The sequence below is a fragment of the Chlorocebus sabaeus genome, chromosome 21 (genome assembly GCF_047675955.1).
Source record: "Chlorocebus sabaeus isolate Y175 chromosome 21, mChlSab1.0.hap1, whole genome shotgun sequence".
Classification (NCBI taxonomy): Eukaryota; Metazoa; Chordata; class Mammalia; order Primates; family Cercopithecidae; genus Chlorocebus; species Chlorocebus sabaeus.
In genome coordinates this window covers 68074559-68089794 of record NC_132924.1, presented here as the reverse complement: position 1 = coordinate 68089794, position 15236 = coordinate 68074559, and the positions used below count along the sequence as shown (strand labels likewise).

Here is a 15236-nt window from a genome sequence, read left to right as displayed (position 1 = left end):
GCCCAGATTAATTATCCTCTTCTTAATCTGAATATTGAAGACGATTATTTGGGTGGTAGCAATGCAGCCTCAAATGATTTCCCTAACAGATGAACAGGTTCCTAGCACATGAGATAATTTGGGGAGGCATATGGGGAGACATTACTAAAGGACCTAGTATGTAAAGAGTCTTTACATGGAAGTTAGACATATTCTATTTTAAATATATTAAAAAGACATGAAAAGGTTTTTTGAGGTTTGTTGTTGGTGTTTATTTGTTTTGAGTTGGTGTGAGGTATTTGTTGGCTAACAGGTCTTGAGAAAGATTAAGACCTGGGGCAAAATTATGTGGAGACATAAATGGGTCTTTTATGTCTCCACTTATGTCTCCATTTATGTCTCCACTTACCATTTCATAATTTAAATAGACATCGTCTGAGGAGTTCAGTTGGACTGTCAACTAAACCAGCTGCCTGGGACCTATCAGGAAAATGAAAGTTTTAGGGAAAGTCTTTCAAAAGCCCAGCACTGTGTACTTTCAGAAGTGAAATATGTGTCTTGGTCATGATCAGCAATGTCTACAACTCCAAAGGGAATAGTGTCCTGGTGAGACCTTGTGTTGTGGCTTTAGTATATGTAGTGATACGTGTGATCTTGATTTACATTTTTTGTTTCTGTAAGACAAGAGATTTCCACAAAGGGAGAAACTCTTAGGCAATGGCCCAAGAGTTTCTAAAAATGTGCAGATGAGGTATTTGCTGATCAGGACATCCAGTCCTACAATGACTGTCTGAAGTTTGGTCAGTGGCATCCAATCCTTTATCATGACATCCTGGTTAAGAGATAGAAAGCAGCAATATTCCACTCACCGCCTTCACCAATGATGCTGGAAACAACATCTGTACAGTCTACAATTCCTATTGCTTTTCATTCAGTTAATTCCAAGGGAGTCCCAGGTACAGGTAGCCAAGGGGCCTTTTTGGGGGATGACCTCTCCCAGCACCCTGTCTATTGCATCTGGCAATAGACTGAGGACAGAGAGGTCATCCCCTACCAGAGATGGAATATACCAGAGGGGCCCCGGTTTGGCTCCACCTTTTATCAAGGGGGCCTCAGTAGCTATGTAGAGCTTCTGATGTATTACTTTCATTGCTAAAGGCATAATGGGCAGCTGGCTATGAAGAGTCACAGACTCAGGATATATGACAGGCTCTATTTCCAGAAGAATACAGAAAGCAGCCAGTAATTTTCATTCTAATGATATACAGGCTGGAGACAAGAAGGGCAATATTTTGCTATCAGAAGCCTATGGGCAACTTATAGCTATCATAGGTTGTTCAAAGACCTATTAAGAAGCACAAGAATAAGTTACTAAAGCCTCTACAATAATTCACCTTGGGGTGCATTTATTCTTTCTAGGTTTAATAAAAGGTATAATTGGGCTATGAAACAAAAAAGTAGTGGGCATAATTACCTCTAGTTAGGTCTTATGTAATAAGTTTTAATCCTTGAGGACCCTGTTTTAACTTACATTGGGCCATTTTAGCTGTTTTAACTGGGGATTTATGGGATTCCATTTCATCCAGTCAATTTGCAAGTGTCAAAAGTGTGTTTTTCATTTTTTACTCATTGCATCAGTGTATCTATGCCCACTATGAAAAGTTTTAGGGTAATGAGTACTATAACAATGGGAAATTTAGGCAAGAGGATAGTTAAAATGAAGCATACTTATTTTTCCTGTATTTTATATTTAGTTATTTTGCTAAAATGATAGAGGATATTTTATGTAGATTTAGTGGAATCCCTTGGTGTAACTATATTTGAGACCCAGTATTTGGTCTATGAAGCTCTGTGAGTTCAATTGGTATCTTTTAGCAAATGTAAAGTTATGTTAGAACTTGTGTTGTAGATATACAAAAGCCAATCAGTGCCCTTTGACCTCTTTTGTTATGTAATTTTTTTCTTTTTCTCTTTTTTTTTTTTTTTTTTTGAGACGGAGTCTCACTCTGTTGCCCAGGCTGGAGTGCAGTGGTGTGATCTTGGCTCACTGCAAGCTCCACCTCCCGGGTTCATGCCATTCTCCTACCTCAGCCTCCCGAGTAGCTGGGACTACAGGCGCCCACCACCACGCCTGGCTGATTTATTTGTATTTTTAGTAGAGACAGGGTTTCATCGTGTTAGCCAGGATGGTCTCAATCTCCTGACCTTGTGATTCACCTGCCTTGGAGTCCCAAAATGCTGGGATTACAAGCGTGAGCCACCGCGCCCGGCCTGTTATGTAATTTTTACAAATAATTTTTGAATGTCCAATTGGGTAAGATTTTATATATTTATTTTAATTTAATATGATATTTGTAAGTTTTTTTTTACTTCTTCCCTTTGTATCTTGTTTTTTAAAATTATTATTTTTTTAACTTTCTTTTTGTTTTTTGTTTTTTTGTTTTGTTTTCTTTTGGGCTCCTAGCCCCCCAAAGCTATGATTTTTAGTTTTTATCTCTGTCTGATAGCTCATAGTGCCAATCTTCTAGACAGTTACAGGAAAAGGGTTAGGGACCAGGTCCTGTGACCTGTCTCCTTGGTAGCCATCTCTAGTTCCAAGGCTTCTCAGTCCACCTCTGAGGATCAGTGTCAGCGCTTAGAGTGCTATTAGTAGCCTCTCCTTGGATAGCTTCCTTGTCTGAAATTTCAGTCCCTTCACATGTTGATATACAGTGGCAGTTACTGGGGCCTGAACATGGTAGCTAGGGTTCTTGCATTAGATAAGCAACTAGGTAACTTCTATAGGTGGAGAGTAGGGGAGGGTGCAGGGATGAAATATTTGTCATCCCTTGCCCCCTTTGAATTAAACAACAAAGTGCTGGCCTCCAGTGGTGAAACCTACAATACTCTTGAGGTTTGGGGAGCATGAAAATCACAGTCATCCAGCAAGTTAATGCAGGAGCAAATAAAACAGGTTGAAAATTAAGTATCTATAGTTTTAATTATAAATATGTTAGAGAGAGCCTGCTTTGGTTTTCTCATGGATGATATAGATCTATTGAATTTACATAACGCAGTGGTTATCATGCATTGGAAAATTCCACCAAAAATAACATGTCTTCTTTGGTAGATTTTTAAGACTTAGAAATCATGTTTGACTGTGATTAACAGTTAGTCAATTCATTATTTGTTCACTATATTGACAGTTATATTTTCCCACTCATCTCCATTATTCATGTGAAACCCCAATTTCTTAATAATAGTAATAATAATGGTAATAACAATTTACAATTATGGAGTGTTTAAGCCAAGACCTAGGCCATTTTGTAATCCTTATTTACTTTCCTCTTATAGTAAAACCCCTTCACATCCAAGCTGACATTCTCTTCAAATAAGTAACTTAGAATTGGCACAATACTAGATATGTTACACACATGTTCCTTAAGTGAGAGTACAATGAACCTGGACCCTATATTCCTTTAAATTTTAGAGCTAAATAAAGTCCATTTTTCTTCAAGATTCTCTGAGTCTTTTTTTTTTTTTTAATTACATTTGTAGACTGAGATCCTCAACAAAGTTTAGCAAAATAAAGTGATCATGGCCAGAATTAAAGTTAAATTCTTGTGAAAAAAATCTCAAGTGTAGGTCAACTGCCCCAGAGTCTCGCTCTTCTAATTGCCTCTGTCTGAGACCCATCACGTACTCTTTTCCATGAGAGGAGAAGATGCCTTGCTTACTTTCTCTATCTCCTGCCTCAATTATCAGGACTTCCCTCACAATTCCATCTAACATAGCTCCTTCCGTCTCTGCCTAACAGCTTTCACTCTTTACCATCTCACCTTGCTCTATTTTTCTTCAGAGTACTTTTATTAACTGACCTATTTTGTAATTATTATTTATTATCTAACTCACTTTTCAAGAATATCCTCACCACTTAGAACAATGGCTGTTATATAGTAGGTACTTAATAAATGTTTGTTAACTGTATTAATCAAAAATGTATTTTCATCATTTTTAAAATACATTGTTTTGTACTTATATAAAACACGCCAACAAATTTATAGAACTTAAATACAATAAACTCCTACCAGTGTTAGAACTTTCTGCACATTTACTAACAAAAAAACTTAATGAAAAATTATTTATTATAACTGGTTTATCTTTTAACTTGCCAAATCGCTTAATAAAACTATTTCTAATCATCTGACCTTCCTAAGTGTAGAAACCATGGCAAGAGTTTCCAAAGTCCTGTGGAAAACTGTTTGAATAGTTTTCCCCAGATAGTAGATTTAATAAATAAAAAATACTAAGACGTAGAAATCTTGTTTGAACATAGCAATTATTTTCTATTAATTAATTTTTTTCATGCTAGTTAGTACAAGTTCCTGCAATAATTATAATTGTAATAGGAATGCAAATTCCCAACTGCATTTTATTGATGTTATCTCAACTGAGATACTCTGAAGAAAACTAAATAGTAGTTTGAACTTTTAGGTTGTGTTTTGATTTTATATCAGATCTCCCAATTTAAAAAGCTAGTCACACGTCAAACAAACTTCATTTGGTCCAAAACATTGACTTCTCATTTCTAGGAAATACAGTGTGTTTCCTAACAAACTTATTTAAAAGTTGTGCATTTATAAAATTATAATTGCAAACAAGGAAAATATTTTAAGATAAATTTAATGAAGTATTTATCCTATTAGGTTTAATTTAACCTTTAGCTTACCAGAAATTCAAATATACTTTATATAGTGAAATAGTCACAAAGTTAATTAAATACATATAAAGAGCGAGAATATTACCTTCTTTCTCACACACACACGTGCATGCGCAGACACCAACACATACACACACATCATAATGTTTGACTGGAGAATACAAGCAAAATTTAAGGTCAAATGCACAGCATCAGAATGAATTTACAAGATAAAAACTAAAAAAGATTTAAAAAGTAGAGCTACATGTATAAGAAAATAGAATTATTTCCAATGTTTTAAAATAGCTTAGAAATAGAAACAGCTACTTATGGGGAAACAAAGGGGATGTAACCAAGAACCTTCTAGAGACCAGAAACATGAGTAACATTATGGTCCAAATCCATTCTTGATTTTTATAAGGGACCAAATATTCATAAGGTTCAGTCTCTTTCAACATGGTTGCCAGGAAACACTCATATTCTATACTGCCACACTGCTTTAATAGAGTTAATAACATTATACACACGCGCACGCGCGCCTGCAGATGCATCTTTGGTTGAGTTCTAAAGATAGACTCTTAAATTCAAGACTTCTTATATTCTGCAACTCATGGAATAATGCTAGCCCCCTATTTATTTAAACCCAATGAAAGTCATAAGACATATATGCCTTTGAGTTTTATTATCTGTTTCTCCTCTTAAATTATAAGAGTGAAGTGTTAGTGACCTGTTTATATCACAAAGCCAATAATGTAAAAATGGAAACTCCTTGTTTTTATCTTTCAATGCAAATTCAATAACTTTGTGGATCAGAAATAGTAAAAAGTTAGATTTATTGCTTATTTGCACCTTAGTTCTCCCACAAAAATTATTTTAATTGAATTTCAAAAATTATTTTTGCTTATTTTAGGAAAAATTATTTTTGTGTTTCAGAATTAGTTTCATTAAAGACTGAAAATACAAATCCCAAACATAAACCACAACATAGTTGTTTTTTAAAAAGCAAATTAATATAATGCAAGAAAAAGGGATGCACGCATACATTTAATGCCAGCCTTATACACAGCTTGACTGACAGAGTTTTAATTCTCAGGAGACTCTGCCTACTGTGAATATATTCCTTCAGCATTTCTATTTAGAGATATGTAAGGTATAAAGATCAACATTGAGATGTATTTGGAAATGATTGAACTGCTCAACAATTTGTTAAAATACAAGGTAAACCAATTACAATTTATTTCTGAATTCATTTATAATCTTTTATTCAAAATAATTTGTTTAATATTTGGTTACATGTAAAAATGTTATTTTTAATCAACCACTTAATTGCCACATACAGAGTCACCTTGTAAATGTCACTGAGTACTTCTACATGTAAGTAACAGTTCAAATGTAATGCCAACATCAAATAAAGATTTTCCATATTGCCAAATAAAAGTCATTATCTGAAACAGAAACCGGGGAAATTTTAGAAATACTATCTCATTAACCATTATTGGTCTACAAAATGATGGCAGTAGAAATGCAGCCTACGATAATAATAAGAGTTGTGTGTGTGTGTGTGTGTGTGTGTGTGTGTGTATGTGTGTTTCTATAAATCTAATCTTATGCTTTCATTGGCTTCATGAGGGCATGGAGAGGGCAAAAATGTCTGCACCAAGAAGTGGGACATGAGAATAAGATTTCACTTTGGCAGTTAAATTCTAAATTCAACACAGCGTATGTAAGATCACAGATACACAAATACATGAGAACAGAATCACTTGCCAGCAAAAAGAACTTGACAGTAAATGGATCAATAAATTATCTGCTAAATTTAAAAATGTGCCAACTGGAAAAAAAATTGTCAGAAATGTATACAAAGAAAAAAGGAGGCATTTTGGCGGTGGTCATCCACCATTAAGCAAGGAAGAGATTGCCTTGAACCAATTACTGAACCCTCATATGGAATAAAAAGTAAATCTATTGAGAAAATGGATACATTTGGTGTTTTAGTCTGTGGGCATTAAATATTCAAATGATATAACTGCTCAGCTGTATCCCAGCCTCTCTAACACCAGTTCTGGTTCCATATTCAACCAGCAATCTTCTGATAATGGTCTTCTCATGTAGCTTGCCTAAAGGAAATGTGCTATGGCAGTTATATTTCTATTTTAAGAAAATAAATTGGCATTGTAACTTATATATATCACTTTTGATTTTAATCAACATGAGATAGCCTTTTCAAGCTTGATCAGCTTGATACTGTTGAACTGTACCAAGAATTTGTCCTTACAAAGTGGGAGACCAGGTCACCCTATCCTACACTATGTTTAAATAAACATGATAAATATCCTTTTGCAATATCTCCCTTTGGCAAACTTGTGATCCCTTTTTCACAATATCTTTAAGAACAAATCTACAAATACGATTGCAGTATACTACAAATAATTATAAACTTCTAAGTAAATCTATTTTCTAATTTTAGGAAATACTTATGTATTCTTTGTAATTCCATTATAGATCTTATCATAGACAAAAATATTGTTATGTATCTTCTTCCCTTTACTAGAAATTAAAATTTTCTCACTCTGATTTAAATATCTAATTTTATTAAGACTTTTTAAAGTATGCATACATGTGAAGAAATTTGCATATTTTCTAATTCCTTCTTAATAGAACTCTACTTATTATAATACTAAGGTATCTATCATTTGGGAATTCTGCTCCTATTATTTATGTCAAGATTTTACTTCAAGCACCTGAATTCCAAAAGGACATACAGATGAGTTATATTTAGGCCTCACATAATTGTCTCTGAATAATGCTTGAATTCGTTCTTAATCAAAAGCAGGAATCTTTCCACGTAAAGGTTGAATCCTGTTAAATAAAGACTGAATTTTATAGTATCTCAATGCTAGCCCTGTTACACATGACAATGACTATTTGTGATCTTCGCTAGTAATTTAAAATCCCTCAATTAATAGATAGTGAGATAAATGTTTAAATAAGCCTTTCATGCCTTTAGGCTTGTACCTCTGGGTTCAAGTTTCCTACTCAGACTCCACTTTCAACTAATTTGATAATTAAATGTTTAATATAAAATAATCATTGAATAATAAAATCAATACCTTATACATTTGGAGTGATGTGGGTCATTCATTCATACATTTATTCTACAAGTACTATGTCTAACTAATGGACACTGATAGATTACAAACTGGTAACAGAGGTACCTCAATGCACAGAGAATATATACACATAGAACAATAAGACACATAGAAGTAGGTATTTGCTTTAGATAATTATTTGATTTTAATTAAATTGAAATAATATTTAGTTGAATACTTCATGCTAAAAACATGCTAGATAAAAACTGTGCAGATTTGTAGAAGAAAGAATTAAAGAAGACACAATTCAAAACAGAACTTATGTATGCTTTTATGAATACATATAGCATGAAGCTGGAAGCCACAATTCTCAGCAAACTAACACGGGAATGAAAACCAAACACCACATGTTCTCACTCATAAGTGGGAGTTGAACAATGAGAATACATAGACACAGGGAGGGGAACATCACACACTAGGGCCTATCGTGGGGAGGGGGGCAAGGAAAGAGAGAGCATTAGGACCAATACCTGCTGCATGTGGGGCTTACAATCTAGATGACAGGTTGATAGGTGCAGCAAACCACCATGGCACATGTATACCTATATAAGAAACCTGCACGTTCTGCACATGTATCCCAGAACTTTATTTCTATATATGCATATATACATATATGTAAATTTGGAGATAGGACAGATTGAAAAGAATAACTCTCTGTAGCAAAGATGCAAGGGGTGGTGGTGGAAAAAAAGTGGAATTTAGGGGAAAACATCACAGAAACAATTTGGATCTTAAAAAATAACTGGATTGTCAACAAATAGTGGCATTCCAAGCCAAGGCAACAGCACATACAAAAGCGTAAAAGTTCACAAGTGCAGGCTTTTTATTCTGGAATAGCACTCAGCTTAATGTCCTTGTGGTGGTATTTTAATGGAGAATGGTCTCTGAAGATATTGCTGTAAAGACAATTTAAGTGAGAATCATTTAATTCAGGTATTATCATTCAACAGCTCCCACATGATAGTCACTCTGACTGGCACTAGAAGTACAGAGAGAATAATTGTACCTACCTTATAGAATTGTTGTGTGAATTAAGTTATTTGATATTCTTACAGCATTTAATTCAGTGTTTTATTTTTAGTGGAAGCTTCTTGTAGAACTGTTAGCTCCTTGCAGAACTCAAAAGTAGAGCTGAGGCTAAAAAAATACAGATTTCTGAAGTCACATGCATATGTATGGTTGTTTCAGCCATGGCAGCACAGAAGAGACGACTCAAGATGAAAACCTGGCATAAGAACACAGTAACATCCACACTAACATCCTCAATGCACAGAGAAATTGATGAAAAATAGGCTTATTTTAAAAAGCATTTAGCTGAGTCAGATTGAAAGGAGACTGGAATCTCATAGGCCATGGAAGATGAGAGTGTCAAAATTGAGTGTTTGTTCATCCCTATCACATTCTTAGAGAGGTGGCAAAGTAATTGATCTGGAAATAAGTCAATAAGGTTTTGGTTTCCAATGACAAACACTGTTCCTAAAAAGTGAAAATAAGGAAGAAGTCAGATTTTAATGGGATGACCAGGACCTACATTGTACAACAATCATTGGCAACATTTTCAAGAAGTGTGATGATAAACAGAGGAAGAGAAAGAAGGTATCTTTTAAAGAGAAGAAAACTCAGCGATTTTTAGTGTTTCTGTTCATTTATTTTACATTTATATGTGTGAACTTTAAAGATAGGGAAGATGAGTATTTTGTTTAGAGGAAGGAGAAAGGGAAGCTTCTTGAAATTAAAGGAAAGGTTAATGGATAAAGTTCTCATCTGAGGTGAATCATCACAGAGTTTAAAATTCAGGACATTGACATTTAGGCAAGGAACAGCTACATCTATCTCTAACCCTCCCTGATTTATGAAGTAAGATATCCTGATATTCTGCTTGGCTTGGTAGTAGGTGAAATAGCCTACAGATAACAGGAAATCTCAGCTGGCATATTTAAGATGAGACAAGGAGAGGTTAATTAATGGGATCAATCAAACACATATAGGGAAGTCAAGGCATTTTAGGCAGAGGAAATGACAAGAATAAAATGAATAGCTTTTCATTTTTGCTTGCGGTCTTCTTTCCATTAGTAATAAGTATAAGACAGGCAACATGGCATTATAGCTAAGAGCATGGAAACTTGATCCAGCATGAGATTGGATCCTGACTCTACCACTTATTATATGTCTAACTCTGTGATAGGTCATATGTAAACAATTCCCAAGGACAGATTCATCTGATGGCTCCAAAACATACAGCAACTGAGGGAATGAGCACAGTAGTCCTAATGGGAAATTTGGGTTGCATACTTTCTATGCTTGATTCTCCTAATCTATAAAAGTGGTTTTCAACCCATCTAGAAGGCAGAGGCAAGTAATGCTGCTAAACATCCTACAGTACATAGTAGCACCTCCCACAGTATATAATTATCCAGCCCAAAATATCAGTAGTGCCAAAGTTGAGACATCTTAATCCAAAAAATGGAGCAATAATTGTCGTGTACCCAGCTCACAGAGCTGTTGTAAGGTTTAAATATGTTAACCCTTGTAAAGCACGGAGAATAGTGCCTAGTGTTTAATGTACACAATGAAGGCCAACTAATACAAAAATAATAATGACAATGATGATAATGTCTCAAATTCTTTCCTATATTACTTCTTAAAAGTACATGAAATTCATCTCACTATTGTACCCATGTATAAAGATAATTCAAGAGGTACATATCTATGTGAGTAAAGAAGGCTTGTTAGACAATTTAACTGATGTAAATATTTCTGGTTAAAAAGTAAAATATTATTTAGGATAGCCATTGTTTTAAGACAAATAACAAACTTAACTACTTTTGTTTTCTCATTGAATTGTGCAAACATTTCAATGATAAATATGTTCAATTTTTTTTCTTGTGACAGAATATTTGATTTTATATAGAAGTAATACGTATTTGTAGGAAAAATAACTGTGTTGAATTTTAATACAGGAAAATAAATATGAAACCAACACTTGAGCAGAGAAAAATATGCAACCATGACTATAAAACTAATGATGGATATTTTCTTTCCCTACCCAGCAACAGAACTTACATTTTCATTTCCTGTCATTCATTCATTCTTTCAAAACTTGTATGGGATAGAATCCCCTCAGCTGCAACATTAAAAAAAAAATAACGATTAAAAAAGAGTAGTTTCCATTTTAGTTTACTTAAACATGTAAGTTTGTGTTGTTGCTTTGTTTCAATTTGTTTCTTTGTTTTATCTCAGTTATCAAGAGTTCCACCAATGCCGCCCCGGTTACAATAGGTTAGGGTTCTGTTTCCATTTGTCTTTTGTTTTTCATGGCCTCATCTTTCTTCTTTTTTTGGATTCATTATCAGACAAGTAGAAAAAAGCTAAGACACTTCTTGAGTCTTTTAAAGGTCCAATATACAACAACATCCAGAGATAAGAAAAGGGTTTTTACTCTTATTGAAATCATAACACCTTGACCGGAAGTTCTCCTTCCGGCAGGTTTTCCCTTTTAACTCATTGACTTATGAATAAACAAATTTATTTCCAACAGAATTATGCCATCACCAGTTTAGACAAATATGGCTTCTCTTCTAAATAAATGTTTTCCCAGAATAAATGTCTATGAGGCAGAGAAGACTATTTTACTAAAGCTGAGATTATCTTAGGAAAGAATAAATAGAAAGGATAGACAAGGGTTCTGTATCACTTCATCCTTCACTTTAATGTGTACATGAACCATTTAGAGATCTTGATAAAGTGCCAATTTGGAACCAGTAGTCCTGTAAGTAATCTTAGATCCTGTGTTTCCAATAACTTTCCAGTGATGCCACTAATCCTGGCCTCTGGATAACAATTAGAGTAGGGAGGTGTGAGAACCTTCATTATGCACTTACTCTGAATTTGGTCTTTACTGGTACTTGAAATGCAAAGTAAAATAATCATGGTCTCTATCCTCAAGGAAATCAAGACTAATGGGGAATTTACAGTGTAGGACTAGTCTAGATTTCCAGTGAGAAAAGAAAAATACACAAATATACCATTACAATCTTGACATTTGAAATATGGTTATACTTACACTCTCAATATAAACTAAGTTGATATTTAACTCTTATGGATTACATGATAATGTAATCACCCCACAAAACTATTTAAAAGCGTTAAGTCATTTGTTCCTATTGTTAATTTTAATAGATGTGATATGGAGGTAAACTCTATATTTTATCTCTACATCTTTAGGTACCGATATATAGTGAGTACTTTTTTAAGTTTATAATTTATAGCTTCTCTATTCACCTAATTATTTGAAATTACTCATAAAATTATTTCTTATGTTCTCAAATATTTTGTAACAACAATGCCCTTTATTGTGATAAAAATAATACGTCTACATATTCATGGAGTTTTTTTTTTTAAAAAAACTTCAGAATATAAGAACTGGTCATTGTATTAATTTAGATTCTCTGAGAAGCAGGCACCAAAATAAGATTTAATGAGAAAGAAATCTCACAGAGGAAAAGCCTGTGAGAGAAAATGGGGAGACAGCTAAGGGTTGCTTACAGACTCATTAAACCAAGATACTGCTAAAAAATAAAATAAAAGAGGGAGGTACATTTTAATCAGTTAGTGTGGCAGCATTTCAAACTGCCGTGTAGATCTAAGGCAAGTTAGGCAGTTAGGCATGGCAGATGAGTCCTCAAGCAAAAGTTGTGCATCAGAGGACAGCTGCATCTCCCAGGAACAGGCCTGCATTGGTATGCTGCCATACTCAATCTTTGGTTGGGGATAGCCTGAGAGTTGTCCATCAGCACAAGAACCTGTGTGAATTTCAAAGCACTGCTGCTAGGCCCTTGGACAGTTAAGCTCCCTGCAGCTAGAGACTTGAGAGGCACATTCTCATGGTCATCCTGGTTATATCAAACAGACAGTGTCCTTTACAGAGCTAGTAGAGCCAAACCGAGTGCCTTACATTTAAGTTTGTTCTACTCAGCCATAGACATAAAGTGACAATTGATCTAAAGGTGCCTTCTGATATCTTGAAAATAACTCCAGGAACAGTGTGAAGAAGAAAAGGCGAGAACACCAAAGACTTCGCGAGATCAACCAAAGCCTTCGCACCGCTGCATCCCCTGCCCAGTGCCTACATCCAGCCGTTGTCGCCACTATAGTGCCCGAGAGAAAGGCTGAAGGAGATAAAGCCAAGGTGAAGGATGAACCACAGAGAAGATACGCGAGGTTGTCTGCTAAACCTGCTCCTCCAAAGCCAGAGCCCAAGCCTAAAAAAGCCCCTGCAAAGAAGGGAGAGAAGGTACTCAAAGGGAAGAAGGGAAAAACTGATGCTGGCAAGGAGGGGAATAACCCTACAGAAAATGGAGATGCCAGAACAGACCAGGCACAGAAAGCTGAAAGTGCTGGAGATGACAAGTGGAGTGTGTGCCTTTTTGATAAGTGTGTACTTCCGGTGACTATACAGTTTGAAATACTATTATTATCAAGTTTTATAAAAATGCAGAATCTTGTTTTACTTTTTTAAAATCTATGTTGTTAGCACACAGAACACTTCATTGCTATTTTAGGTGGAAGGGGCGTATGTAAATAATAGAATGTCTCTGAACCTGGATTGATGTAGTGAAAACACCTTTCTCTTCTAGTTTTGAAGGAATTTTTTTTTTTTTTTTTTTTTTTTGTCTCCCAGAAGAATGGATTCCCTGACTTTGCACACATGGTCACCTTGGCACAAAAGCCTTGTGGTATGGAAAAAGAAATTCATTTTTATGTCCTCACTCCCTTTCCATCTTTCAGCATAGACTTAACTCCCATAAACCAAGACATCTGTTGGGACCTGACCCCCAATCCTTGGTAACCAGTGTGTCAGGCAATCTGGACTTCCAGTGATGCCACTGAGATGGCACCTGTCAAAAGAGTATTGGTTCCCGTTTCTAGGTTGTGGATCTTAAGATAAATTCTGCCATTTTCATTTCACTTCCTGAAAATCAGGGTCGGCTCATGAAAAGTCATTAAACAACATGCTAAATGTGAAATGTCAACCCTCACTCTAAACCTTCCCTGTTCAGAGCATCAGATGAAGGCTTCATTGAGTTTTGTAGTGGCTTTCTGATTTTTGGTAGTCCATTGAAGAAGGGAGTTTGAAAGTTGCTGTATGCTGTTAATGACTGTCTGCCCATGTCCTGCCTGAAATACCATTATTGTTTATGGAAAGTATCTTTAAAGAAGATGAATATAGTTTGGCTTGGGAAAAAAAGAAAATAACTTCAATTTATCTTATTATGTACATAAGCAAAAATATTAGATTTAAAATTCCAGTATAGGTGGGATTTCTGGATGCTTTGTGGAATTCTCACTTTGTGAGAAGTTAGGTATTAAAACTGGACATGCTGAAGGACACATTTCAGTACGTTCCAGGAAAGCCTTAACATGCAAACTTAACACCACAGCTACTTGCTACTGAATTGCGTAACTTGGGCAACACAGAAGTAGGAAAAAGCTAAAATGATGAAAATCACACCTGGAAGACTCCCAGTGTATTGCGTGACACACAAGCACAGAGCAAATGTTGAGAACAATATAAAAAGTATAGTGTTTAATCCATTTATAGATGAAATCTTGAAATTTATATACAACAGATATATGTGATGGTGTCATGGTCAATTTCTTTAGTAGTATTTATTACCTTCCTTTCATAGAAATTTCTATATTAAAAAATTAATTCAGGGTCATCAAAATTATTGCAGTTCCTTGAATTTTCAGTCACTGTTGCGATTTCAGTGGCACGTTCATTCACTGAAAGTGTGAGCAAGATGCTCAAATGTTATGAAATGTCAATGACTATATATTGTGAGAAAAGAATAACTAATTTAGCAAAGCATCAAGACTTGGCTTTAAATTATTGCAACTGTCAAGTTCCGAGAAGAAAACAATGGCTGCCCGGTGCCTACATTCAGGAATGGGGTTGTTCTGCAATCAAGATATCTGGGCAACCACAAGTCAGAAACAATTTTTCAAATAGTAACTAGTTTTTAAAATGTATACTGTAGTAGCAAATCAAATAATCAATTTTATTAGTGGATTAATGTGGAACAAACTTTTGGTTTGTCTTCATGCAATTTATATTACAAAACTAATCAGTTCAACAAAATATTGGGTACCCACTGTTATGGTCAACTTCTTGCACGGCTGCATAGTATTTCTGGAAATATGTACTAGGATAAATTGGGAGCAATAAACAAAATTTTATTACTTTTATTTGAAGTAAAGTCTTATTCTATGAGAAAAGCATTACTTTATCTGCTACAAAACATCAACATTGTGCTTTTTGATGGTTAGTAGATTTAATAAAAAGCTAGTTGTTTCTTGTCATAGTTGAGCAAAGTCAACTAAGAAAGTTAGTTGAAAAGATTTCAAGTCTTGGGGAGATAAAGAAAAGC

The 15236-nt window shown here is 34.8% G+C and overlaps 1 protein-coding gene across 1 annotated transcript in view; it reads left to right on the top strand.

The window, feature by feature from the left end:
- The window catches only part of LOC140709591 (uncharacterized), a 95852-nt gene extending 82528 nt beyond the window's left edge, over positions 1–13324 (top strand). The window contains exon 2 of the mRNA XM_073008677.1: positions 12844–13324. Within this exon, the coding sequence (XP_072864778.1) occupies positions 12844–13324 (481 nt within the window). The remainder of the gene's footprint in view (positions 1–12843) is intronic.
- The last annotated feature ends 1912 nt before the right edge of the window (positions 13325–15236 follow it).